The following is a 26,738-nucleotide window of genomic DNA, read 5'->3' as shown; positions in this document are numbered from 1 at the left end:
CACTGCAGTCAAAATTGAGGCAATGATATTTTTATCTCCAAAATTCATACTAATTTCTTGAGAAAAGATTAATTACCTACCAACGTATTCACTATCAAGTGTCAGATCAATATTTTTTCCACCTTTCCAAACCTGATACTTTTTAGTTACAGTATGCAAGAGTAGCCTCCAAGAAGTCAGGACAGAGAGCAGTGAGGTGCTGGAACAGGCTGCCCAGAGAGGCTGTGGATGCCTCATCCCTGGAGGTGTTTAAGGCCAAGTTGGATGGGGCAATCTGATCCAGTACTTGATCTAGCAGTGGCTACCCTACCTGCAGCAAGGGGATTGGAACTGGATGATCTCTGAGGTCCCTTCCAACTCAAGCCATTCTATGATACCCTGGTAAGCACAGCCAGGGAGGCATCATTTCATATTTGCTCATCAGAAGAAAAACAACGTAGGCAAGTCAGGCATCTGCTGCCTCTCTCTTGTTCATAGAAGGACCTTTGGTTTGACTGTCTGGCAGTTTATCATAATTTGACCAGGGTTTGATAAAAGACAAGGAGCCCTATGTATCAAGGTTACCCATCCAAGCCTCTCATAAAGGCACTGAGATTCAAGACTACTTATGCTACAAAACTCCACATCCAGAGAACACCAGACTACTCATTTCTTCCCTCCACAATATGAACATTTTCTTCCAGATATTTCCATTGTCATATGATGATGTATGCCTTGCAGAATCCTCATCTTAGGAGGTCTTGAAGGTTACCCAAAACAGACATTTCAGTCCCTAGCGCTGTGAATCTTCATCAGAGGAAGAAGTTGTATAAAGAAATTAACAGTAATAGAACACCTACTGCCAACACTGAATTTGAACATTGCTTCGTAATGCATGGTCTTTATAAATTACAATGAGATTCCATGAATACTGGTATTTGAACTAACACAGAGAAATGATAGCTCTACACAAGGAAGTATTTGAAAGCCATCCTTTTACAAAATATAAAATGCAAGTACATGAAAAACTATTTGAATTCATTCACAAGTCAAACAGAGTAAATCTTAAATGTTTCATTAAACTCTGGCATTTGATACAGGCAGAGTTAGCACAAGCGACCAACTACAACATTACACTCCTTTAAAATTGGAAATACACAATGCAAATACATGGAATATTGTTTGAATTCATTCATAGATCACATTAGTTATAGTAAACCCTAAATTAAATTTTAAAATATTTCCACACATTCTTACTGACTGTTTTCTGATGGAAAAAAAAAAAAAAGTACATGAAAGAGACAGATGGAGCTAATCTCCTTAAAGAATACCAAACCAAAACTCCCCTTCCAGCTATAACTTCATATTTTCTTTAAGAGGTACAAACTTGTCTTGCATTGCCAGCCATTTCTAGCTCAGTGTCACATATTCCTCCACTCAAAGAAATGATGAAATCTGTGTTGACAGGGGCAAGTCAGACTTTTCACAAAGCACATCACATATTACCTAAGCTACAGATTCACACACAAATGCAGCCTATGACTTCATTCTCAGATGGCTTCAGACTTCATTACTCTAGGATAAGATCACAATACACCATTCAAAGAATTGAGCTAGAACATCAGAATCCAAAGTCCACTATTCCTAAATTAAAATTAAGTGCACAATGAACATACTGGAACACAGTATGAAGACATACAATTAAATTAGACTCCTACACAACGTAGATAAGAAGCTCCTTCTTACAAAAGGACCACTTACAACAATCTGAGTATGATCCCAAGCTTTTTCCCCTCTCTATTGAAGTTCACTTACAACAGTTTCTTTGCTTGCCACTCTTTCACGGATGTGGCACTACATTCACCTTAATGATGTATTACAAAATACTTCACAATAGTTCTCCCCTGTTAAAGCACTCCTCTCATTACTTGCACACAATCATAAGACCTTGCAATATTCATATGAAACAGAGCTAGAAAGGACTTCAAGGGACCACCTAAACTTTGCATCCTACTCTGATACTACAATACTAGAAACCTAAACAGGTACAGGAAAAGCAATCAATGTTCCACATCAAACTCAGTTCCTAAGAAGCTGAGAAACAGCAAATTCCTTCTACTGCAAAGGAGCATTCACAACAACCTTGCCTTACAGATTTCAGACTGACTACTTTTTTCCTTGCTGAAATAGCAGGAACACAACAAAATCCTTATATTTGTTTACAGTTTCATTTAATTTCATTCCTTCTTCATTTATGAACCCCAAAGCTTTTCACACTGGGTTACTTTGCTTAAAAAAAGCACAGTAGCAATACAAGTAATTTTTACTTGATTTAAGACTGACATTAGCGCACCTTGCAGATCCAGCAGTTCACTAACATGTTTCAAAAGAAGAGGAGTTCCCTATGGAGTCTGCCTAGTAAAGCACTTCTCAACATCCCACCTGTGAGAAGAAATTTTCTGTTTTGAAGTACAAGGAATTGATTCAAACCAGTTTTGTTTTTTGGGGTCTTTTTGTTTTTTTGTTGTTGTTGTTGTTCCTTTGTTTTTAATCTTTCAAGCCAAAAACCACTTTATGTAAAAAGAAATAACAGTACAGTATATATTTTAATTCATAAGAATTTAATTCATAAGAAATCCTAATTTTCAATTCACAGAAACTGTTCACAGTCCTCCAGAAACATGAGTCCCTCTGTACTGCAATATTCACTTATTTATAGAAGAAGAGAAATACAGTAATTCTATGGTATGAAGTGAGTTTCTAACATTGCTGCTTAACACAAAGAAAAAAACAAAAAAGCACGACCACCTAAAGGTCAACAAAAAACCCCAACAAAGTAAAACCTTCCTAGTAACATACATGCAGAAAGATTTCTTATAATATTCTAAGAAAAGTCACTTACTAGGTATTACGTGCTTAGACTAAAGGTATAATTTCTCTAGCATAATTATTACTGATTTCAACACACCAAAACCACTGAAGATTTTAACAGCAAAAAATGAAGTGGAACTTAGATACTTATGAGCTGTAAAAAGATAAAGTCTTGAAAACAAAGAACAGATTGCCTCAACAGATTTACCTTTAATGTATGTCCCACACTGGTTTAATAAGCAAAAACAGCCTAAAGACTTAATGTACACATTTGAGTTATAATCGTCTCCCAGAATATTGATAAATTAAACCTCTGTATGTGTTAATATTTAGAATTTGTATTTTTCATCACATTGTCGCCAACTATTGCTTCTCAGAAAAACATCTTTATATTGGTTATAAGAGCAGAGAGAATGCTGGCTTTGTCATTAAGCATCAAACGTTTGGCAGTGCATCAATAATTCTCTTTAATTTGCTTTGCCCTCAGAAGCTGGTGTGAGCTGCTGGGACCTGCAGAGTGTTTCAATAATAGTGCATTAAATAGAAAGTATCTATGCCTAGCTGACCATTTGAAAGCTATTTCTGAGTGTCCTGAAATCAGCTATTTGGGTTCCCTGCAGAGCACTGGTTTCAAAAAGAAACAGATTATTTGTAATGCAAATAATCCACCATCTCTAGATCATCATTTTAATGGCCAACTACTAATGAAATCTGCAGGCATAAACACCCTGAAAATATTAGCACGTACCTTTTAGTGTTGCTAAAATACAGAAATAAAGCTAAAACAGGAGGAAACAAAACAAAACAAAAACAAGATAATAATCTAAACTCGAACATTTGGTAAAGTAGTATAGATGGTTCAATGGGGATAAATATAGTAAAAACTATTGCATACATTAAAATCATAGAGTTAAAATACTTCACTGTTAGGATATAACCTGTAACTGTGTGCCATGAGATGTCCCATTGTTTACAACTAGCAAATAAATAATGAAAACCAGGAACAACATATAGGGCCATATTATTTTAACTCAGAAAGGCAGTGCTACTTGGAGAAAAAGACTCATCTTTATGATAGAATTTTGTTTTTAATTTGCACATTTTACAGTTTGTGCAGCAGAAGACATGTTCATCTATTTATTAAATTAGGAACAAAAAGACTACAGAGAACTCGCAATCTTCCAGTACTAAACAGAGAGATCTTAACTCTTGGCTGCTTTATAACTATCTAACTATCTAGCCTACTACACTTATCGTAGGGGAGGATTTAATCCCAGATGCATTTATGGTTCCCATGGTCATGAACTGGTCCTACAGATCTTTGGGATGGAACAAAATCTCAGTGGCTGTTCCTAACAGTTTAAAAAGTCAGCTTCAGCTACAAGTTGATAGTTTACTTATTTAAATGTATTTTTATGCTTGAGATCTCCTTGAATTGCACAAATTAGGAGTTCTGTTTTGTTGGGCATCTACATGTTCCATACAAAATGGAACACAAATTGCTGCTAATGGAAGATACCCAACTGAAGTTACTGGCTTTCACATTTGCAAGAGAGCAAAGATACTTCAAGAGAAAAATCCCCTCTAGTACCAAAACAGCTAGATCACCAAAATAAAAGAAGAAAAAAGTAAATGCAATCAGTCACTTCTCACAGAGATGCATTTTTTTTTCCCATGTTCTTTCTCACTTTAGTACTTGAAACAGAGCACCAAAACACAACTGTCAGGCCAGAGGTAAATCCCAAAGACCTGTTACAAATTAACAGAAATTCATCAGCTTTCCAAGTATGATTCTTCCTGCAGACTAACAACTTTGTAAAGACTAAATATTATAGTTAGGGTCAAGTACAACCAAACCTTTGTTGGGATCTGAGGCCACCTAGCAACTTTCACTACACTCTAGGAATCCTAAACTTCCATAAATAAACTACTGGGCAAATGTTGCTCTTTCAGAAGTACAGAATAACAAAGCAAATCTTACACTAGGAAAATCACCACAATAATCTCAGTGCTATCCATCTGTTTGTCAGTAGGTAACAGATGTTCCTTACATTTTACTTATCATGAGATTAACAAGAAACATTTGGGATTAATATGATAATAAAATAAGTATCTCTTTCATGCATTTAGGAGGACATACCAAAATAAAAGAGTATTTCTTCATGTGTACAAACAGCAAAGGAGAACAGCCTGAAACTACCAAGTATGCAAAAGGCAGCTTGCAGTTCACTACAACTCTTAGAGAAAACAGCTGAGCAAAACACATGCTGACCGTCGCTCCTTTTTCTTGGCTGTTTTGCTTCTTGGTCCCTGGCCAGTTTGCTTGTTGTAATTACATTCCCTTTTTTTCCCAATAAACAAGAAAGACTGAACTGATAAAAATTGCTCATCTATGGAGAAAAAGAAAATGCAACACTGGAAATTGCCCTGATAAATTTTGAAGAGGTTCTGTGATGCGTACAAGCAACAGTCTCTGGACTAAATGATGGAGCAGGTCCAACCACACCTTAGTCTGCTTTCTATTGGCAGGATATCACAGAAAAACTAAATTGAGATTTACTTACAATGCTGATCACAGTCCACTCTAGCAAACACTACTTGATTCTTATCTGGGTATTCTTCCTTAATTACATTAGAAGCCTCCTCAAAAATAGGATGCAACATTTGGCTGAAGCGGCACCTGTGGAAAAAAACATAAGGTTACAATTTCAAAATATTAACTTTAAAAAATTTAAGTGTAGATTAAGGAAATATTTGAATAATTCAGGCGGAAAAAAGTATATATTCTAGAAGAATACATAATTCGAGACGTGTTCCCATGCTTTATCAGTTTAAGAAACAACAGTAATCAACTAAGTCTTTAAGAAATATACTCTGATATTCAGACAGTTTGCTCATCATTCTTTTTTTACCCAAATTATCCCTGGACAAGTAGCTTTAAAGATCTAATAAAAGATTTGCACTGTTGAGATTTGAGTATTCACATATGATCACTTTCAAGAAATACCAGAGAAGGAACTATATAACTTCTGCTGTTAACCATGTAAGTAATGATCATTATATTATTGCTTGAATTTGGTGGAAGTTATGCCTAATTTAAACAGACTGCTATTAGATTACTATGAACAAAAGAATTCCATAGGATCCTTCTAGCCATGCCAGATTTTTATGAAAATTTTCTACTTCTGCACATGAAAAAGGCTGTAGATGTTCATAAATGAGGCCCCAGACTTTTTTGGTGGTTTTGGGGAAGTTAAGGTCAAAGTAGCGCACCAGTCCATCATTAACGTATCAGTAAAAGAACTTCATCTGTTCTTCCAGACACACAGCAGAACTTTAACTTGAAGTCATAACAGCACCATGGAAGTCATCAGGATGAGACCTCAAGGAGCACCTGAAAGCAGCCCTGCAATAAAGCATCCTGCTCTGAAGGCTGGCTCATGACAGCAAACATTCCAACTATAGAGGGAGGTTTTCCTCTCAAAATACAAACAGGGCTGAAGCTCATCTCCCAAGACAGACCTGACTCTGGCCACAACTGTACGCCACATTTATTTAGCATGTATATGTTACATATGGCTTCTTTGTCCCTCATTCTCCTCCATCATTACAGCAGTACATCCACATCTGTTCTCATTCAATTCACGTTATATCATAGGCTGACAGTATACAACATTAGGAGTCTAACCCTGAATGTTTCTATATAACAATCCTAATTAAGGCTCTCATATTTACAGCCTACTATAATGGCAATCAATTTGCAAGCTTAGACAACTTCAACAACAGCAGGGACTGCAGCAGGGGCTGTGTTAACAGAGACCTAAACCAGGACTTTCGTTGTCTTTTTATATCAGGTTTTAAAATACTATCTTCCCTAGATCATATAAGAACAATAATTTTTAACCTTCTGTAGATTGCCTTCAACAAAATACAAAAAGGACCCTTTCAATGGCAAGAAATATGCTACATTCCCATGTATTAGAACTACTCTCAAAAATTCTATTGGTTTCACTGTTCCTCATGTCAATAGAATTTGAAGAGGTGCAAACAAATTGAAAACAAAAATTGTCTACAAAATTACAGCAAAGGTTACTAAACAAATTACATTTCGTACAATATCTATCATTAAGAAAAGATTAAATGAAAACCTCCTCATCGAAAGGTCCATTTTATAAGAAAAAGCGGGGATTATTTTCAGAATCACTTTTAAAATCAATTTAAATGAGCTATTAGTAGAATGAATGATCAGTAAAGGCAAACTGTAACTTTATCTTAAATTTGTGCACTTGCTATTTCTAGACCATACAGACCTACGCATACATGGAATGTGAAAGAGGTGAAAAGAATCAGAACTTTAATCTGCTTGATGACCTTTGATTCAACATTTTTGTGCTCAGAAAGCAGAACAGCAAGTGGAATATTTAAAGTACAATATTACCTTGGTTTATCTATTTAAGTTATAAAGCTATATACACCCAAATTCAATTTAAACAAGGAAGAGAGAAAGTGATTTATTTCTCTGATCTCATTTTCATATTAATTTGCATATTAAATTTTATCTCCCTTGAATACTTTACTCATTTGCTTATTGTTAAAAGGTTCTTTTAGAAATACTAATGCTTGAACAAAGCATTTAACATTACTTTTAACACTATCAAAAAATGGAGTATAGGCACTTTAATTCTAACAATGATTTTATAGGCAAGTTAAAAATCAATCAAACAGTTCCCACTAAGTATGTCTTTCACAGTGACTGACCTCACATTCTTCCCTTTTCTACTTGTCATGTTTCACAGAATCGCAGGGGTTAGAAAAGACCTTAAGAGATCATCAATTCCAACCCCCTGTTAGAGCAAGTTCCCAATAAAAGGCCACACAGGTACGCGTCCAGATAGGTCTTGAATATCTCCATGGAATGAGACTCTGGGCCCTTTATCATCTTTGTGGCCTTCTCCTGGATTCCTTCTAGGAAACCTCTACCATTTTTGAACCGAGGAGCCCCCAGCTGGACACAGTAGTCTAAATGTAGCCTTACCATGGCAGAGCAGAGGGGGAGGATCACCTCCCTCAACCTGCTGGCCACATTCCTTTCAATGCACCTCAGGATACCATTGGCCTTCTTGGCCACAAGTGCACACTGCTGGTGTGGCCAACCTGCTGTCCACCAGGATCCCCAGGTCCTCTCTGCAGAGCTCCTCTCCAGCAGGTCAGCCCCTAACCTGTACTGATGCACGTAGTTATTCCTCCCCAGGTGCAGGACTCCACACTTGCTCTTGTTAAACTTAACCAGGTTTATCTCTGCCCAATAACCCAGCCTGTCCAGGTGCCAATGAATGGCAGGACAGCCATCTGGTGTGTCAGCCACTCCCCACAGCTTTGTATCATCAGCAAACGTGCTGAGGGTAGGCTCTATCTGTTCATCCAAGTTACTGATGGAGATATTGAACAAGAACAGACAACCCTCAATTCCCTAGTTCTCCACCTGGAAATCTTTCCATTAAAGATCAATTTGACTTCTTCGAATGTAATGTCATGCTTTTTATTTACTAGCACACATGTAGGGGATCAACAGAGAGGAAAGTTAAAAAATAAAAAAGGAATATTTTGAACAACCTTATGCTAAAAATGAAAAACTTTAATGAAGCCTATCTTGTTACAGGTTAAAAAAAAATAAATCAAGAAATCCCAAACTTAGAAACATAAAACAAGTTATTCCTTACTACCACAGAACCTTTTATTCTCTGACAAAGGCCCTGAATGAAATAAAATATGACACAACAGTACGAGGGGAAGTAATCAAGACACACACACACACAAACTACAAGACAAATAAAAACTAACAGGAAAGATCTAGTTTGAAAGTAACATACCAGTGTATCTTTAATTGGAATATTATTGCCAAACATGACAGTTTTCAAAAGGAACAAGTTTGAACATAGCAAAAAAAAAAAAAAACCCAAAACTTTTATAACTTACCAATCAGCATAAAAATTAACTAAAGCAACATCTGCATTGTCTGGGAAGGGAAGAAGAAAAGAGCCCAATGTCAGTCACATTGTGAGGCAAAGTTCTTGGCATTTTAATTCAAGATTACAAAAAATATGTATAAAATTATAAAAGCTAGTATTTCTAGATTACTGAGCACACAATCTGCTAGAAAAATACTAGGATAAATCTTAGCTGAAATATAATCTATACCAAGTAGGAATGTGATGAAGGAGGCCTACAGTCAAGCATTTTTTGGATATATTACACACGCTGTACTCCAGTATCCCTCTTAAACATTATGTATTTACAAGTGCTCAAAGAAGTAGTTAAAAACTGAAGTGTTAGCTGTTCAGGTTAGAAGAATGACAACATGTGGGTTGACTGTGCAACTTGCTCCACATCACTCTTATTTGTTAAGATACTGGATACAAGGGCAAAATGCAGCAGAGAAACCTTCAAACTCCCCCTCTAAAGAGCTACAGAAAACACTTGAAAAAATGCAATACTACAGGGATAAGGCAGCAAAATAATGCTCCATTCAATATTTTAAAGTAAAAAAAGGGAAGATTTCAAAATCAGAAAGACACATGCACTTAAAACCTCCTGCTTAGCAATAAACTGTGATCTTTGCACAACAGAATAACCATGCTGTAAACTGATTTTTATTAGTAGTGATGGACTAAATATTGAAGAAAAATTGTAACAAATATTTGAATTATATGCAGCAGTCACATAGCTCTTAGAATGGTTCTACATTTTTCAGCATATAAAAGGGTATTTACAAACATAGTCGTACATTTATTACACAAAGCAATCCTGCACTCAAAGGCAAATTAAAACCAAATACCTTCTTTGAACAGGTCTACTTAAAAAGGATATTTTTATGAATGTATTTGCAACAACACAGGGTTTTTTGTCCCTCTTCTCCCCCCCCCCCCCCCCCCAAACACAATCAGATACCAACAAATGGCATCCTTTTCAGACAAGATACATCTGTTTACTTTAAGGCACTTCAAGTACTTTAAATACTAATTTGTGTCTCTTTTCTATGAGCCATTAGAAATCAAGACAGCATTTAACCTGAGAAAAAGAATAGCTGAACAAGCAAGGCATCTAATATGACCCACTACTATGGGTTTCAGTTGCTGCTATTTTTTGGGAGCTCTTAAAACACTCTTCTGACAGGTTTTGGCTATTTATAATTGAAAGTTCTCATCTGCAAACAAGACGCTTGGTATTTTTCTTAGACACTTCAAATTGTCATTTAAATTATACTGAAGTAATCTGTTAAGCAACGCGTTAAGTTAGCTGCACTAAAGCCTCTATGCAGATTACGATTCATATTTTCAGAGCTAGGGTATACATATTCATGTAATAATATTGCAAGATTCTCACAGATAAGTGACTGTAAACAAAGTAGTCTGTACACTGTGCAATGTAAAAATAAATAAATAAACAAAAGATTCAAAGTACTCACTTAAAATGTCATCTATATTTCCGCTATCTAGACTTGTTATTTCACTTCTTGTTGGATTAAAAAGCCAAGACACCTACAAGAGAAACCAGATCAGTCAGGTATGTAGATACTTCAACAGCAAAGCAGCAATTTTCAAAAGCTGGCGAAGAACAAACAGTGAAGTAACTATAAATCAGTCCAAGCATGTCAGATGATAGCATTTGTCACAAATGCAAAAATAAACATTGTTTGCAGATATAACATCCTTGCACAGTTAAAACAAAACTGGTCATCTCTTCATATAATACTTTAGTATGTTGGTAGAAATTTATGTTGGCAGAGATGTTACTGGTGATATCTGTACCTTTCGGAAAAACTTCTATTCTTAAATGTGTTCTGAAGAGAGAAACAAAACCCCCCATTTTAGACACTCACCAACCCTGCACATCCCTAAAGAGTGTAGGCCCATCCATTTCACCCAGAGACAAATCATTTCTGATGCTACTTACAGGACTTGTCTGGCTAAAAGGTATCACAATACGTAATACTTGCAAATGCATCCATTTTTATTGCTTTTTAAGAAAATACAAAGTTGCAGCTAGTTTAATTAGATAGCTCTAATATCTACGTGTAAACGTATCTCCTGCATCTTATCACTGCCTCTGTATCAGCACGTAATTGGCACAAACTTAGCAGACCTGGTAAGAACGGAAGAAATCACATCAGCCATATCATTCAATCTCAAAGAAACACAAATTGCTCTTAATGCACCTACCCTAGCAACACATTTTTATGAAAAGGCATGCTCTCACATTCACTGCAATAAGCATAGTTCTTTTACCTCAAAATGCAATGGAGGAAAGTACTAATGTGTGAACTGTAATATGCTTGTACTTTGGAAGAGGTAACTGTACAGGTCTCTGATCACAATAATATAAATTCTTGATCTGGGATGCTGACATTTCCTACCCAAGCAAGGCAGTCAGAAAGTCAGCCCTTCTTAACTAGGGCCAGAGCACGGACTAAATGCTCTACTGAGATATCTTTCAACCTATTTTCTCCAAGGAGCCTACAATCTTTCAGCTGAGACAGATGATAGGAAAGGGAAAGGAAGGTTTTCAGTAAAGAACTGACAGAAATGCACACAGGTCAAGGAGTCACGCAGAAAACAGAGAATCAAACAAACACAGAATATCCTGAAGGGTCTCACAAGCATCATCATGTCCAACTCCTGGCTCCACACAGCACTGCCCAACATTCAAACTCTACGTCTGAGAGCAGTGTCCAAATGCTCCTTGAACTTTGGCACTTGAGGCCATGCCCACTGCCCTCTGGTGAAGTCCTTTCCTAATCACCAATCTGACCAGGGCACGTTACCAGACAGCAGAGCTCAGCACTGCCCCTCTGCTCCCCTCATGAGGAACTGTGGGCCACCATGATGTGTCCCTCAGTGTCCTCAGGGCCTTAGGTTTAGTTCTTGTAGCTGCAAAGAAACTTTGCTTCTGACCAGAGAAGCCTGAGGGCTGCTTTTACTAAAGGCATTGGGGCAGGGGGAATAAAATAAAGCCGGGAACAGTGTGGAGAAGCTGGAGCACTGTAAATGAGGAGCTCAGCATTTCCAGATGAGCCTGAGACCCCTCCTAAAGCAGTGTCATGCCAGTGGCTGACCACCTAAGGGTGTGATGGATTTTGGAAACGACCACAAGCAGTGAGCCCCCAGGGCATGCTTGTCTTTGACACTGTTTACACGTTATCAAGAGACTAATTCAATGCCAAACATCAAGTCTTTCAGCATTTGTTGCAAATGCATATCATGTATTGACTTCTCAAAAACATTAAACATAGTGGATGCTTGCTTTCATTACAATCAGTTTTAAAAATGATGGGAATCTTTTGCAGTGAGACGCTGTCAATAAGTCTGAAACTATCAACGGAAGCAGCACATAGGTGAGGTTTCCAGCAATGATTTTCAATTTCTTTGGATTTGTGCATCACTAAACACTTCTTGGTGAGGACACTAGTCTCCTCATGTTTCCCAGACAGAGACTGCTGGGTTGCACACAGAGTCCGCATCTTACGCTACAGGCTAACAGCTCAACAGCTGCTGTAAAGCAGAATGCCCATCGCTGCTTTTCACTTGCTATCTTGACATTATTGTACACATTATTGTACAGTCTAAGATCTCTGGAGGACCTTGCACAGCCCTTCTGTGGCACCTGAAGCCTACCAGAGGCAAAAGTCCAACAGCTTCTAGATGACGGTGTACTGTTGAATTCACAGAGGAAACTACGAGCAGAAGGACGCTGTCTGCTACAAAGAATCTGAGTAAGGTTGTGGCAGCCCAGTATGGGGGAAGCACCTTTGAAGAGCTGTGTAGCTGACTGCAGTCTAACCAGGTAGAAGACTCTGCCTTCAGTCTTTGCAGAGATAGCCACCATCAGTACAGGCACCTCCCCATCATCCCGGGTGGTGAGAAGGATAACAAAAAACCTGTGCTTTGCTTTGTGGAGGTGCAGATAGGAGTACTTATATTTTTGGCAATTGGTCGGTTAAGCCCATGAGTGAGCTAGCATACTTTTTTTTTTTTGGTACGTTATGTTGCAGTAGATATGCGTGTAACTGAAGCAGCAGTAATGATAAAAAAAACAATAGATGGTATTGTTAATGTAACAAATAGTATTACTCAAAATTCCTTTTACTGGCTGCCATCTGATCCAACCACAAGTGACTGCAAAATCATTAATGTACATTCCAGGGCTTCAGCTGCCCTGCAATTTCTCAGAATCCTCTGGCTGTACAGCTTACAATCTCCAATGCTTGTTTATTAAGGAAGACTACACAACCCTCTAGAAAGTAGGAACTTCAAATGTCATATTTTCTTAACATAACCAAACCATTTAGATATCAATTTCTTAAACTACATGGTTTTTTCTAACACAAATTCACAGCAGCAGCAACATTAATCCCATCTAATAGGACGAACTAAGCATAAATTAAACATAACATAGATAAGCACACCATTTGCAATCAGGAAACAGGTTATGTTATTCAGCAGATATACTTCAATGGATTAGGAACTGTAGTTTAATTTGTAGACTGCTACAATATGCCTCAACTTGCAATGCAAATATTTAACACAGTATCAAACTGTAGGACTTCCTAACAAATAAAGTCCCCTACTAAACTTTGTGCTACATACAGAAAAAGTACATTAAAACTAACATTTCTTTACAGAACAAATAAGATTTCTGAATACCTTATCAACACTTATTTGCAGAAAAATGTGGCACAAGCTACAGGTACTGAAAAACAAACACCCCAGACATCTTCATATACTGAAGGTAAGAATGAAGTTAAGCTGTAGATCCTACTGCCCCTCCAAATTAAACAGAACTGGAAAACTATTGAGACTGAAAACTTATTTCCCCAAAAGCTGCACAAATCTTTAGGTAATCAAAGTATTTTTTCTACTAGAAGAGGAAAAGTTCCATTTTGTCAAAATACATTCATAATCAAATTCTTAAACATTTTATACTGACTAAATAATTGTGAGTGTCAAAACTTTCACACTAAGTATACAGAGTCAAGGGAAAAAAGCCTTCTTTTAAGAAGCATCTATAAATATGCAAGACTCAGTTCAGCTCAAGCTTTCATCAACGTATAATGCCTATAAGGAAGAAAGCACACCCTTTTGACCCAGTAATGTTGCTGTCCCCAGAGATTGAAGAGAGTTTATGGTATTGCTAGTATTAAAATATTTAACATGAAGGAATACAGATTCTAATTCAAACTGTCAAAAAGCTACGCCGTTTTGAGAATATCTTCTGACCTTTGATGAGGCCTGTGAATGATAACCCAGGGGCACAAAAGAAAATATTTTTTGAGGAAACGTTTTCTGAACATCGGTTGCACACATTATAAGACAAGTACTGAATTTACTTTCTGAAAAATATAGTGGCTAACAAAAAAGCCTTTTTTAAATTTTGATTTTAACTTTTAAGTGCAAATTTAGCATTCCATTGGCCTACATCAGACAGACAGACAAGTAACCGATTGTGTTGTAACTGAGAAAAGAAATAATCCAACCAACTGCACAAGACCACTACAAACTCACTGGAGAAATATAACACTTCAAAATGGTAACTGGTGATTATAAGTAGCCAGTAGAAAACAATTCAGGCAGCTGCCCCGTATCAGAAGATTAACTATATTTTGATATGATCTTGCATGCTGCTGGAGTGAGATTGTACATGTTATCAAATGCAAGAGCCACTAAAATCCAGAAGGAGAACTAAGCAGTTGTGAAAGTCTGCCAAAAAATAAAGATATAGTAGAATATTAAAATTCTAAATACTTAAGAGTGAAATTGCACAAGTTAGATGAATGCTGGCTTATAATTTAACAAAACACGGACTAAAAGAAAGCAAGCATGGAAACCATTTATGAACTTATTGAATGCACTGCTAAAAAAAGAGTCAGGAACCAAACAACACATTCACAAAGATAAAACGTAGTTGTAGGGGAAAGGAAGAGGAAGAGATGACACACGTGTACATATATTCCTCTTGACCTCAGCAATTGTTGAATGCTGTCTGAATAGATGATCAGCTCAGTTTCCTGGAGGTTTCTGAAGATAAAGCTGTGCATATTTTTCATTGGGGAAGCTCAGTAAGTACAGAAGTCCTACTACTGCTGCTGTTCTAGTTTCTTCAGTTGTAAGGAAATCTTAAATATTATGCAGTAACATGACAAGGATTTCTTTTGCATTTGTCCTTCAAACCAGGTACTGCACTGTAAGTGTAAGAACCAGTGAGGGATACAGGTGGAGATTTAGAAATCACAACAAAACTCACTTTAGGTTGGAGCAACTAGTAGTAGGAGCCAGTATGTACCTGTTTCTGAGAATCAACTGCACATTGGCTGACATTTATTTGTATTTTTCCAACAGACTACCTCAAAGCACTGCCAAACAGTGATAGTATCCTCTACCGAGGCATGAGACTACCCAAGTTGCCTTACACAGAATAAAATCTCTGGAAAAAAACCCATCCCATTCTCTTTGACGCCCTTCCCATAGGCAAACATCTGCCTTTAAATACCAAATCTCATATCCTTTTACAAAAAGGAAACAAAAAAGAACCCAATCTAAATGGCTCTTCTGTTGACAGGTTAGCTGTTCGGTAGCCACCACATATACCCAATTAACAAAGCCCACTGGTTATTCAGGGGTTTAGGTCAAGCTTTTAACATTTTACTCTTAGCAATTAACACTGTTGGTTCTTCAGTCACTGACCGGATTGAAGAGTCTGACCTTTGGATTTAGTGGCATTTCCTTCCTGAGATCATTTCACTTACAGAAGTGTCTTCACATTTTAACTGCATACAACCTTAATACTATGAAAAAGGAAAAACAAGGAAAAACAAGGAAAAACAAGGAAAAAAAAAAAAAAGTAATTCTGTTGTGGTTTAGATTACTGGATGTTTTTTTTCAAATATTTTTTTTATTTCACAGTATGAAACAGAGGTCCCCACTTCCAGAGCAAACCCTGTTCTTGAAGCATTATAATTTCTAATTAGCCGTACATCTGCAAGGCAGTCAGGAAGCCCAGCCTTCATTTCCACTTGCTAAACTCCCTACTTATCCTTTTCTCCTGCTGAGAAACCCTAAAGGCACACAACTGAACAGTCTCTCTCCTCTACCACAAAGCCCTTTTACGCTTGGCAGCCAGCTCTGTGCCACTTGTGATCCACACTGACATACTGCAGTTACTACCTGAAGTCCCAGCCCCATAGGACTTTGCGGCTGACTTTCAGTCCCCAAGTACATCTTCCTTATGCACGCTGCTGATCGGCTGCTGCTCCGAGATCTGCATTAAACCCAGAGCCAACAGGAAGCAGACGAGTTTACAGCCTGCTGCAGGATGCTGCAAATTGAAAGGAATCCCAGGAGAAAGCAGTGCTGAAGCTGACAGGCATCGTGAGAGCCCCTGAAGTTGGGCTTCAGAGCCATCAATCACGAACATCTCACCGGTGGCATTCCCACAGGCCCCATAATGAACCACAGAGCCCAGAGCTGAGAAAGGGAACAGTAAATATAGAATGCTGAGGAAGATCAGGAGAAAGAGACCGTAACCCCTGCCTTCTGCCACAGCATTTCAATTCTTGTCATCACCATATTCAGGGCATGCGGGAACATGGCTGCAATTTAGACTGAATGCTGCCATCCCTTACTCTGTTACCAAACTGGATTTTTATTAGTAACATAGTATCACAGAATCATAGAATGGCCTGGACTGAAAAGGACCGCAGTGATCATCTCGTTTCAACCCCCCTGCTATGTGCAGGGTCGCCAACCACCAGACCAGGCTGGCCTTGAATGCCTCCAGGGATGGAGCATCCACAACCTCATTGGGCAGCCTGTTCTAGTGCATCACCACCCTCTGCATGAAAAAATATAACACAGGCTACTGTTATGGTATGTCATGTTGTTTTATAATAACAGTACAAAATGATGGCTTTAGCCTACATGTAAGTTAGCAGAACAATTTTTAAATTGGCACCATACAATTCTTTTCCTACTATTGTTTTCCAACAGCCATATTAAAACTCAATCAGGAAAATTTAAGGGACTGAAAGGAACCTACTGAAAACAGATTTAGGGATCGCAACTATTAGATTTTCTCTGTTCCCATGGGAAGCTAACTAACTTGAAATAAAGATTACACATATAAACACACAGACACAGGAAGTAAACCTCTTTGGCTAAATTATTATAAAATAGAATGGTCTACTAAGGCTAAACAGTGCTATAAAAACTGCACAAAGCTTGGTGAAGAAAGTGCTATATTGGGAGGCAATGCAATTTCACATTTTTCTCCATGTGTCACCTACTCCCATTTTACAAGTGTCTCAGAGGAATACTTGCTGTAGGTGCATTTATCATCAGTATAACCTCTTGCAGAAGAAAAAGTCAGAAGCAAACAGCATTCACAGTTTGTAACAGTACTTTGCAATTCTAAATGATATTGATTCTATGCTCCAGACGAGGAAAAACCCCTCACAATTAACAGTTCCTATAACTGACCTTAACTGACATGCAGAAATGGTGTAGGATTGTCTTGTGACTTTTATGCCTCAGTACGAATTGCAATGGGTTGTTACCAGAGCTCTGAAGGCCCCCTGAAAAAATGGGTAAATTTACCTCTCAACAGCTCGTACATTATTAATATCACAAAACGTTCATTCAAGAAGCCCACTGCAGAGAAGAAAATTAAACCTCAGTAACAAAATATGCGATTCAAGGCATCACATTCTTCTTCATAAAGCTATGAACAGCAGACCCATATACATCTCAACACCATTGTAAAGCTCAAGTCTCTAGGCACATATCTTAAGGATCACTGGCTTTCAGAGAAATGCTCAAATCAAAGCTCAAAAATGACACGAGGAGTGTTTAAAAAAATGTCACAGAAATAAAATCTGTAGGTAGTTTTCAGTTCAATTCTCTTATAATTTTCAGTTATTTCCCTTCTTGGCTCAGAGGGAAAAAAAAAGTACAGTCTCCAGTCAGGACCACTACACACTGGTTTTCCTTGTAGATCTATGGACTACATATGTTTCAGACAAAAGATGTAAATGTGTGTCTAAACAACTGCACTAACTCACAAAAAATGTTTACAGTAGTCCACTTCTGCAGAAGCATGAACTTTCCTTAAAGCTTCTTCCATAGCTTTGAAGCCACAAATTCAGCACCTGAGAAAGCTAACTGAAAATTCTGACTCTTTTAGATATTTTATTTACCACACTTTTCATTCTTACAAAAGAAACTAGAAAAAATAGTATAACTTGCACAGACTTGTAATAAATATTTAAACAAAAGAGGGGCAAAACCTCATATTCAGCTAAAGCTTCCTTGATTTGACACAGTTGTTGCTAACTGGTCTGATTATCTGGCACCAATACACTGATTCACTTTCAGGAAGGAATAAAGAATATGAAATAGAAATGATTAGCATCAGCTAAACTGCAACAGCTGTTTATGAAAGTCAGTAGCCTCAAGTTTCTGAGCTTGTCAAAGGTATGATCCAGCAAGATAAAAGAAATGGCTGCCTGGTCTTATCTTGTCCATGAGGCAGTTCTGTGCCAAGGAAAAAGAACTGTTCCGCATTTAGGGAACTGTACAAAAGCCACCACCAGAACTGTTCATAGGAGACAGTTCAAAGCTTGGAGTTTAAGGCCAGGTTGGATGGGGCCATGGGCAGTTGAGCTGGTGGAGGGCAGCCCTGCCACAGCAGGGGGTTGGTTGGGTGGGCTTTGAGATCCCTTCCTTCCCAAACCATTCCATGATCGCACATGTATTCCCCCTCTGTCTTGATCTGTTCTTGGAAAGCAACAGAGATGGATATTGAATGAAAACAAGAGTCTTACTCTTCCTAAGAGAAGGGAACCAGTTCTAGCAGGGGGGATGGACTTGATGATCGCTGCAGTGAGATCCCTTCCAACCCCTGCAGTTCTGCAATTCAGTGAACTGCATGGAAGGAGAAGCAACCAAACTCTATTCAAAGTGCAGTCCTGGAGGTGGAAACCAGAAGTAGCTGTAGTGTTCTCACCAAAAATGGAATTTCCTATATAGCACATGAATGTTTGCTGTCTTGGAAAATTAATTTACCAGCTTATACACTCACCCCTTCAGATTATTCCACATCTGCTGCCTACACACATTCCAACACATTAAAAATAACACCATTCCTGTTAAGTATTAATTTCAGTAGATGCTAATACATATCAGTATTATTGTTGAACAAGACAAAAGCCAACTCACTTCAAGTGAAATACTCTATTTCAACACCTACTCACTTTCAGTTGCTTATCTTTTCATTAACCACGTATTCACTATTGCAAATACAATTTATTTTCACTTCTGCTTCAAAACACAGAGTTCTCTCTCTTTTTGTGGGGTAAAAAAAAAAAGAAAGAAAGAAAGAAAGATATGAACTTTCAGCAAAGACAAGCCTGTGGAGTTTTACCTTTCAGGCTGGAACTTGTTTTCAGAGTGGGTAGGAATGACATAAACCAGCTGTTCAAATGCAAATAAAGGAGGCTATCATAAGCACATATGAACTAGCCCTCACGATAAAAATACTTAAGAGGTAATTTAGATAAAATATCAGTCAGGCAAAACGACAGTGCAGCCTTAGAGCAACCTGCATTTTCACATATCTGTAACATTCTGTGGATGATTCTGAGTGCAGTGTGTGAGATATAAGTCACTCTGCTTGGTCTGGTGGTTTTTGTTTTGTTGTGCTTTTTTTGTTGTTGTTTATTGGTTGGGGTTTTTTTAGTTTGCTTCTTTCTGTTGTGTGTGTGGTTTTCTGCTGTTACTGCTTTTTCATCCAAAGATGAAAGCATCCAGGAGGTTCACGCAGGAGCACCCATAATAAGCTTGCACACATTTGCTAGCACAAAGCCAGTTCTAGAAGAGCATTCAGATCCTCACTGAAAGATGAAGATCAAAACCCTGCGGCTCCAGAAGCACTAAATACAAACTGCTTTGAACTACACAACTGATGCTCTGCTATAAACTAAAACAAACAAAAACTTCATCAAATATGACAATTATATAACCAAAAATACTGAATACATACAAATAGAATGAAAATACAGTATGAATAGACTGAAAAGTAAAGCTTGGGTCATTCTCTCCACCAAGTTTACCCAAAGGGAAGAAAAACATGTTAGTTTAAATGCCACTCAAACAATATTAGGTAACACAAGCAGACAAACCAAGTCTCCACTAAAACTGTTTAAATTGTGCTGCTCATATTTGTGCCAAAGCCAAGCTGTACTTAAGAATGAAAAAAATTGGCTTACAAATGCAGAAGCACAGCCAACTCAATTTGGCCCAAATTTTTTTGCTCAAGGCAACAAGCACTAGAAGTAAAGCAGCAGAGAAGCAAGTGTGCAGATGACAACTAGTTAAATTCCTACTCTCTTCCAATTTTAGAATCACAGTCATGCTGCATGAGAGCCAAATGTACCCATTCATGAATATGCACACAACCACCACTGTTCATTAACCTCAGATCTACAACTTCTAGCACTAGTACTTCCTGCACCGTTAAGATCTTCCTGATGATGCATTTCTCTTCCTTCAGCACGACTGAGCTGCCACCTTCCCTCACACAACCTCCTCACGTTCCAGCAGGAGGTCAAGGGTTCCTGCAGCTACCAAAAGACAGATAGATAAAGCACAACACAGCCACCCAGAGCACATAAAACTTTTGTTTATACACTAAAAACATTTGAGATTCAGTCCTATGTTGTTGCTGCTGCTGCTCCTTCCTCTTCTTCTGAAGAAATGAAGCAAGCAAGAATACCTTAGATTTCTTAAATTATAAACTTCCCATTCCCACACCATGTGAAAAGATTCACAGAATCATAGAATGGCCTGGATTGAAAAGGACCACAATGATCATCTAGTTTCAACCCCCCTGCTATGTGCAGGGTCGCCAACCACCAGATCAGGCTGCCCAGAGCCACATCCAGCCTGGCCTTGAATGCCTCCAGGGATGGGGCATCCACAACCTCCTTGGGCAACCTGTTCCAGTGTGTCACCACCCTCTGTGCGAAAAACTTCCTCCTAAAAAAGCCCAAATCCATTTATTGTTAATTTCATTCATATGTTAAATAAGCAGTAATAGGAATACTGCTTCACAGCTGCATTCTAATCTACATAATGGCATTGGAAAAAATCTCTCTATTTAACTGAGGAGCTAAAAAAAAAACAAAAAACATTTTACAATTGATTAATTTCCTATCTTTGACATTAGAATGCAACTTAAAGCAACACAGCCTGGACCTAAAGGTTCCTAAAGGTCCTAAAGGACCTGAAGGGGAAAAAATTCTCCTTTGGGACCACATCTGCACTTACATATTCATATCATAGTTTGAAAGAGCAGCTAACTTCAGGCTGCGTAGGAGTTATTTCTACTTTAAGCAGCTGCTAAAGTCCTTCACATATGCAGTCAATTTCTCTTGGATTACTCTGGGTAACAGAAGAGTAAATAATGCAGTGGACAGGACACATGCTACAGATACATTGGAATGCACAAAAGAATGTGATAGAAAGATACTTGAATGCTGCACAACCCCCAGGAAATATGAACTGCGCCAAGTTCCAGGCTGACTCCCAAGAAAACTTTCAAGCAAGTATTCCAGACAGCTCCTAAAAATACTATTTAGAACACTTACACGGTGCAGTGCATGAACTGGGAGCAATTATCAGAGAGACACTGGCTCTGCAGTTCATAGAATGGCCTGTGTTGAAAAGGACCACAATGATCACCTAATTTCAACCCCGCTGCCATGGGCAGGGTTGCCAACCACCAGACCAGGCTGCCCAAAGCCACACCCAGTCCGATGGAGTTAACCAGCTCAGTGTAGTGAGCTTACTATTTACAAAGCATGGGGACTGGTTTCTCTTAATCACAGCACTCAAAATAGCTACAAAAAACCTCAGCAAGGTATTGATACAGATTTTGGATGACAGTATCACAGCTATGCGTTATTTCAAAATAAGATAATACATAGCAGCTAGGTAATACTGTTATATACGTATCTATATGTGTATTTACATATATATTTGCATCATTTCATTTTGTTGGCAGAAAAAAAACCATACACAGAAATAAAAAGCCCCTTCCCCCCTGCAATTATATGTTCTTAACCAAAGCAGTTTGAAATGTCAAAGGCAATTCCTGAGAGGCCTACACGCTCGCTGAGCTCCCATCACTAATTAATGGATCATTAGTAGGAAAGAACCCCTAACTGTTTCACTCTGCACCACATACTGTCTTAATTACCTTTGTGAAGCTACCAATTTGTCTTTCAGTCATCCTAGCCAAAAATCCCAAGTGAATTGACTCAACAGGGAGAAGGAAAAAAAAGTACTTTCATACACACATTTATGAAAATCCACCACTTTTATGACTGGCAAAGGATTTAGGGGCTAAGCATTTCCAACAACATTTAAGAAAGGGATATCAATAAACTATGGCAGAGACAGAAGTGATAGACAACGACCAAAAGAACAAAAAGCTCTTGGGATACAAGTGTGGGTACATCTGAAACACTTTCCCTTTGTGAAGCTTTTGAAAAAGTTAATTATATCATCACTTCATAATCACGACAGCTATGGGAAACAGCAAAACACTATCACAGCTGTTGTTTTCTTTTTCAAGACCATTGGAACAGGCACCTATTTCTTGCCTTTCAAAATACTTCCTTGCAGAGCTCCTAATGAACAAGTTATCTCCATGTTTATGCCCAATTCCCACATGAATCCATTTGGAGATGAGATCTAAGCTACGCTGCCAGTTATCTTACAGTAGGGATTAGAATGCTTTTCCTCTTCACAAATGTTAAGAAAAAAAAAAAAAAACAACACCCAAAGAAACCCCATACAGCACAAACTGACATCCTCACAGTCTTCTTTTTGGATGCACCTTGATAAAACACACACACTGAAACCAGGCAAGAACCACTGATGCCAGGCAAGACTGGAGGCATGCTGGCAGCAGAAAGTATTGCCAAGGAACCTGTTCATTCACTGCATTACTGCTCTAGGGCTCCACTATCTACACTAAGTTTGTTTTTCATTAACACCATCTGGGTTACAAAGTTTCAGAGATAAAAACCGAGGGAACAAAAAGAAACCTCACACTTCTTTACCACTAGGATCACTTTCCTTTCTGAATCGAATGCCATGTGCCAGGTACATTACATAGAATACCTGAGTTGAAAGGGACTCATCTAAGGATCGTTGAGTCCAACTCCTGGCTCCAGGCAGGACCATCCAAAATTCAAACCCTATGTATAAGAGCGTTGTCCAAACGTTTTTTGTAATGTGGTAACCCACTTCCTCCATGAAATAAGCCTTTGGGAGCTCCAGCAATTCGTTTCATCACAACAGCTGACAAAGCTTCCAGCTATAGCTCACTGAACAGAATTCATAATAATTGCCATTTAACATCTACTATGATATTTTTTTTAATAGAGGCAGAACCCATAAAAGTGACAAAAACTGAAGACAGCCAGTTCTTAGTTGTTCTTAATAACAATTCTGTCCACTTACAGACCACATCTCTGAAAGGCAAAAGGGCCCATGAGAGTCAGGCAATCAAGTGCAACCTCTTTAAAGCACAAAACCCACGCACCTCACTATGCAGAAGGCTATCATGGCAGAAAACCTACATGGATTAACACAACTTGTGGATGAGTTCAGAAACAGAAATCAAAGTCCACAGAAGGTAGAAGTAGGTAAGAAAAGGAATACTTGGCAGAAGTATAAAAAACATTGCTTGAGCAGGTGAGATGAAACTAGAAAAGCCCAAGCGCAGCTGGAGTTGAAACCAGAGAGGGATGTTAAAGATCAACAGAAGGTTTCTACAGTTATGCAGGCAACAAAAGGAAGAATAAAAAAGACTGTAGAGCCACATGAAGGTAAAAACAAGTTAGAAACCTATTAAACAAGTTGAACATACACAGATGCTCAGAACCAGATGGCATGTAGTTTCCTGTGTCCCCAGGAAAATCATGGAGGCAGATTTTCTTCCCAAAAGTCACATCCATCCAGTAGACATTTAGAAATATTAAATCAATCTCATCAATTTGATTGTCCTCTGTAATAAGATGACTGCTCTCTGTAAATGAGGAAAGAATATTACGCATTGTTTGCCTTGGCTTTAACAAGGTTCTGACACAGTCTTCAAAGTATCCTTAGAGCTAAATTGGTAATAATGTTAAATGAATAAGTGAAATATAAAATAAATGACACAGCAGCTGGGCTCAAAGGGCTCTAATCAAAGGGAGTAGGTACAACTGGTCTCTAATGGAGTTTCTCCAGGATCAATATTGAATACAAGAAAAGTCTGTCTTTACTAATGACGAGGATAGTAGAACGAAGTACCTGGTCTGCAATTTCCTGAGGACACTGAACTGGGCAACTGGGCAAGAGGAGAGATCTGAACTCAGCAAGACCTCGGTCAGTCAGAGAAATGGTCTGACAGGAATCTCATGAAGTTCAATGTGGGCAAAGTCCTGCATCTGGGGTAGAATAACCCCACGTGGGCTAGGAGCCAACTGGATAGAAAACATCTGTCTTCTGTAACAGTCAATTTCTCAGTAGTAGAATACATAAATTATGAAATTATTTTGCAATCTGTCACTTTTTATGACACCCTTTTTGTAATCACCAGTGCACAATTTAATATGAACAGAGTACTACAGCTGGTTTGGAGGGAGTTGGTTTCAGTATCCTGACATCAGAATCTTCATCTGGAAGTGAAAAAATATTCAGAATTAATGCTGAGTACAGCAACAGCTTCACAGAATAACCCTTAACAATGTAAAAATGAAATACCTGAAAGTCAACAAATTTAAAAGTCAAATGTATTCCATTTTTAAAATCCTTCATGAACATTAAAAAAAAATTAGATTATGTGAACAGCTGACAACACCAATGGTTTTGAGAAAGAAAAATCATGTGTCTACCAGTGGTTAATGTGCTCCTAACAAAGATAAAAAAGAGAAGAAGTGCAAAGGCAGAATGCACAGGAAGAAATTTTGATCTCTTTCTTATCTAATTCTCTAGGACACCAAACCTCTCCTACTTTTCAGGGGAGCTTACTCCGCTTTAGTTTTGGAAGAAAACATTGCCTATCCTTTGATAAAGCACCCTATCCTTGCTTCTGCTTGTATTTTCAAATGCTCCTCCTCTGTATCACTGAGAACTCTCAAAAAATACATCCAAAAATATTGCCAGAGCACCCAAAATCATTTCATTATTGAAGCATCCACTACTTGAAAACATAGGACTCCCCTGAAAAGATACTGAAGTTCAGATGTATAATTACATGATATATACTACATTTTTATATTTTCTTTTCACATGAGATGACTTCCTCCCTTCAAACAAACTACATTGAATAAGCTCACATAATAAGGTTTAAGTAAACAACAACAACAAAAAAAGCCAAGAAGCCACTACATGGAATAACTGGAAACTATTCAAGTTAGGTTTACAAAGAGCCTGCATAGTGAACATACAGTCTTTAAGTCTTTCCAAAGAATTAAGTTTGATTAAAACAAAGGAGACAACTGCTGTGCATGTCGACGTGGTACACTGTTTTCCCAAAGAAGTGGTATGAGGATTAGTGTCTCACTGAAGAAAGCTGCCCTGCCAAAAAAGAAACTAAAGCATAATATAAGGATATCAAAAGAAAATGAAGATAAAGAACATCATCAGAGTATGTCTGCCAGCAAGACAGTCACAAACTCCTTTACACATTTTCAAACATTGTCTTAGTCCTCTGTTTGAAGAATCGTTTCAGTTTCTCCTCTTTCCAGCTGACTGCTCCAATGAGGAAGCTTTCAAGGATAGCATGAAAAATGTAATAGATCAGTAATAAGCTTCTCCTACTTACCTAGGAAGAGAAGGGGAATAGGGTAAGGAAGTTCCTCAGTTAACAACTGATCTACTTGGAACTCTTAGGCTACTCTCGCAGGGAACCCCCTTTCATTTTTTAAGGCTCAGTGACGTAAAATTTGCCTATAATTACAACATTTGGCTAATGCTCAAAATTCAGAATATTGCATTTTGAGCAGGATTCATGCAAAGATAAGCAAGTGCATAGAAACACACTTTACACACTGCAAGATTACATAATTCAATTTCTCTTTGGGCAATTTACTACTTCCTACAATTTAACAGTAAGATAAGCATTATTTAATTTTCACTTTCACTCTTTGGATACTTGATGCCATACCAACAAGACAAAAGGCAGTGGCAATCAAACAAGAAATAGAAATATTACCCTATAGCATTTTCTCTAATTAAAATTTTAATAGAAAACTCAAAGAAGAGGCAGTAGATAATGAACTAAGCTACTGCTTCTAGCAGCTGCAACTGCATTACTATGCAGGAAGTCTTTTGAAAGCTTCACTAAAAATACAAACATTATAGTGCAACATAAACTGTAACACTAAGTATTATCTGATAATAATAAAGACACATCAGCTTATAGGAAAGCAAATACAAACAGACAGCAGGACATTCACCAGGCTTCCACAGAAACCCCAAGTGAAGATGCTACTTAGAAAATGAGGTATAGGAAAACTGGGGAGAGACGTTTTGTAAGAGCATGGACATGGAGAAATAACTTTAAACTGCAAAAGGGTAAATTTAGACTTGATATCAGGAAGGGATTCTTTACTGTGAGGGTGGTGAGACACTGGAACAGGTTGCCCAGTGAGGTTGTGGGTACCCCTTCCTCGAAGCACTGAAGGCCAGGCTGGATGGTGCTTTGAGCAACCTGGTCTAGAGGGAGGTGTCCCTGCCTATAGCAGGGGATTGGAACCTTAAAGCTCCCTCCCAACCCAAACCGTT

At 38.1% G+C, this 26,738-nt stretch overlaps 1 protein-coding gene across 1 annotated transcript in view; it reads right to left on the bottom strand.

Moving 5' to 3' along the window:
* Nucleotides 1-26,738, bottom strand: part of ERP44 (endoplasmic reticulum protein 44) — a 46,989-nt gene that overhangs the window by 16,242 nt on the left and 4,009 nt on the right. The window contains exons 2-4 of the mRNA XM_031589082.2: nucleotides 10,316-10,388; nucleotides 8,827-8,866; nucleotides 5,415-5,530 (exon numbers count right to left, since the gene is read on the bottom strand). Of these exons, the coding sequence (XP_031444942.1) occupies nucleotides 5,415-5,530; nucleotides 8,827-8,866; nucleotides 10,316-10,388 (229 nt within the window). The remainder of the gene's footprint in view (nucleotides 1-5,414; nucleotides 5,531-8,826; nucleotides 8,867-10,315; nucleotides 10,389-26,738) is intronic.

This window comes from Phasianus colchicus, chromosome 3, assembly GCF_987193195.1.
Source record: "Phasianus colchicus chromosome 3, bPhaCol1.hap1.1, whole genome shotgun sequence".
Classification (NCBI taxonomy): Eukaryota; Metazoa; Chordata; class Aves; order Galliformes; family Phasianidae; genus Phasianus; species Phasianus colchicus.
This window is presented reverse-complemented; position numbering and strand designations above follow the sequence as displayed.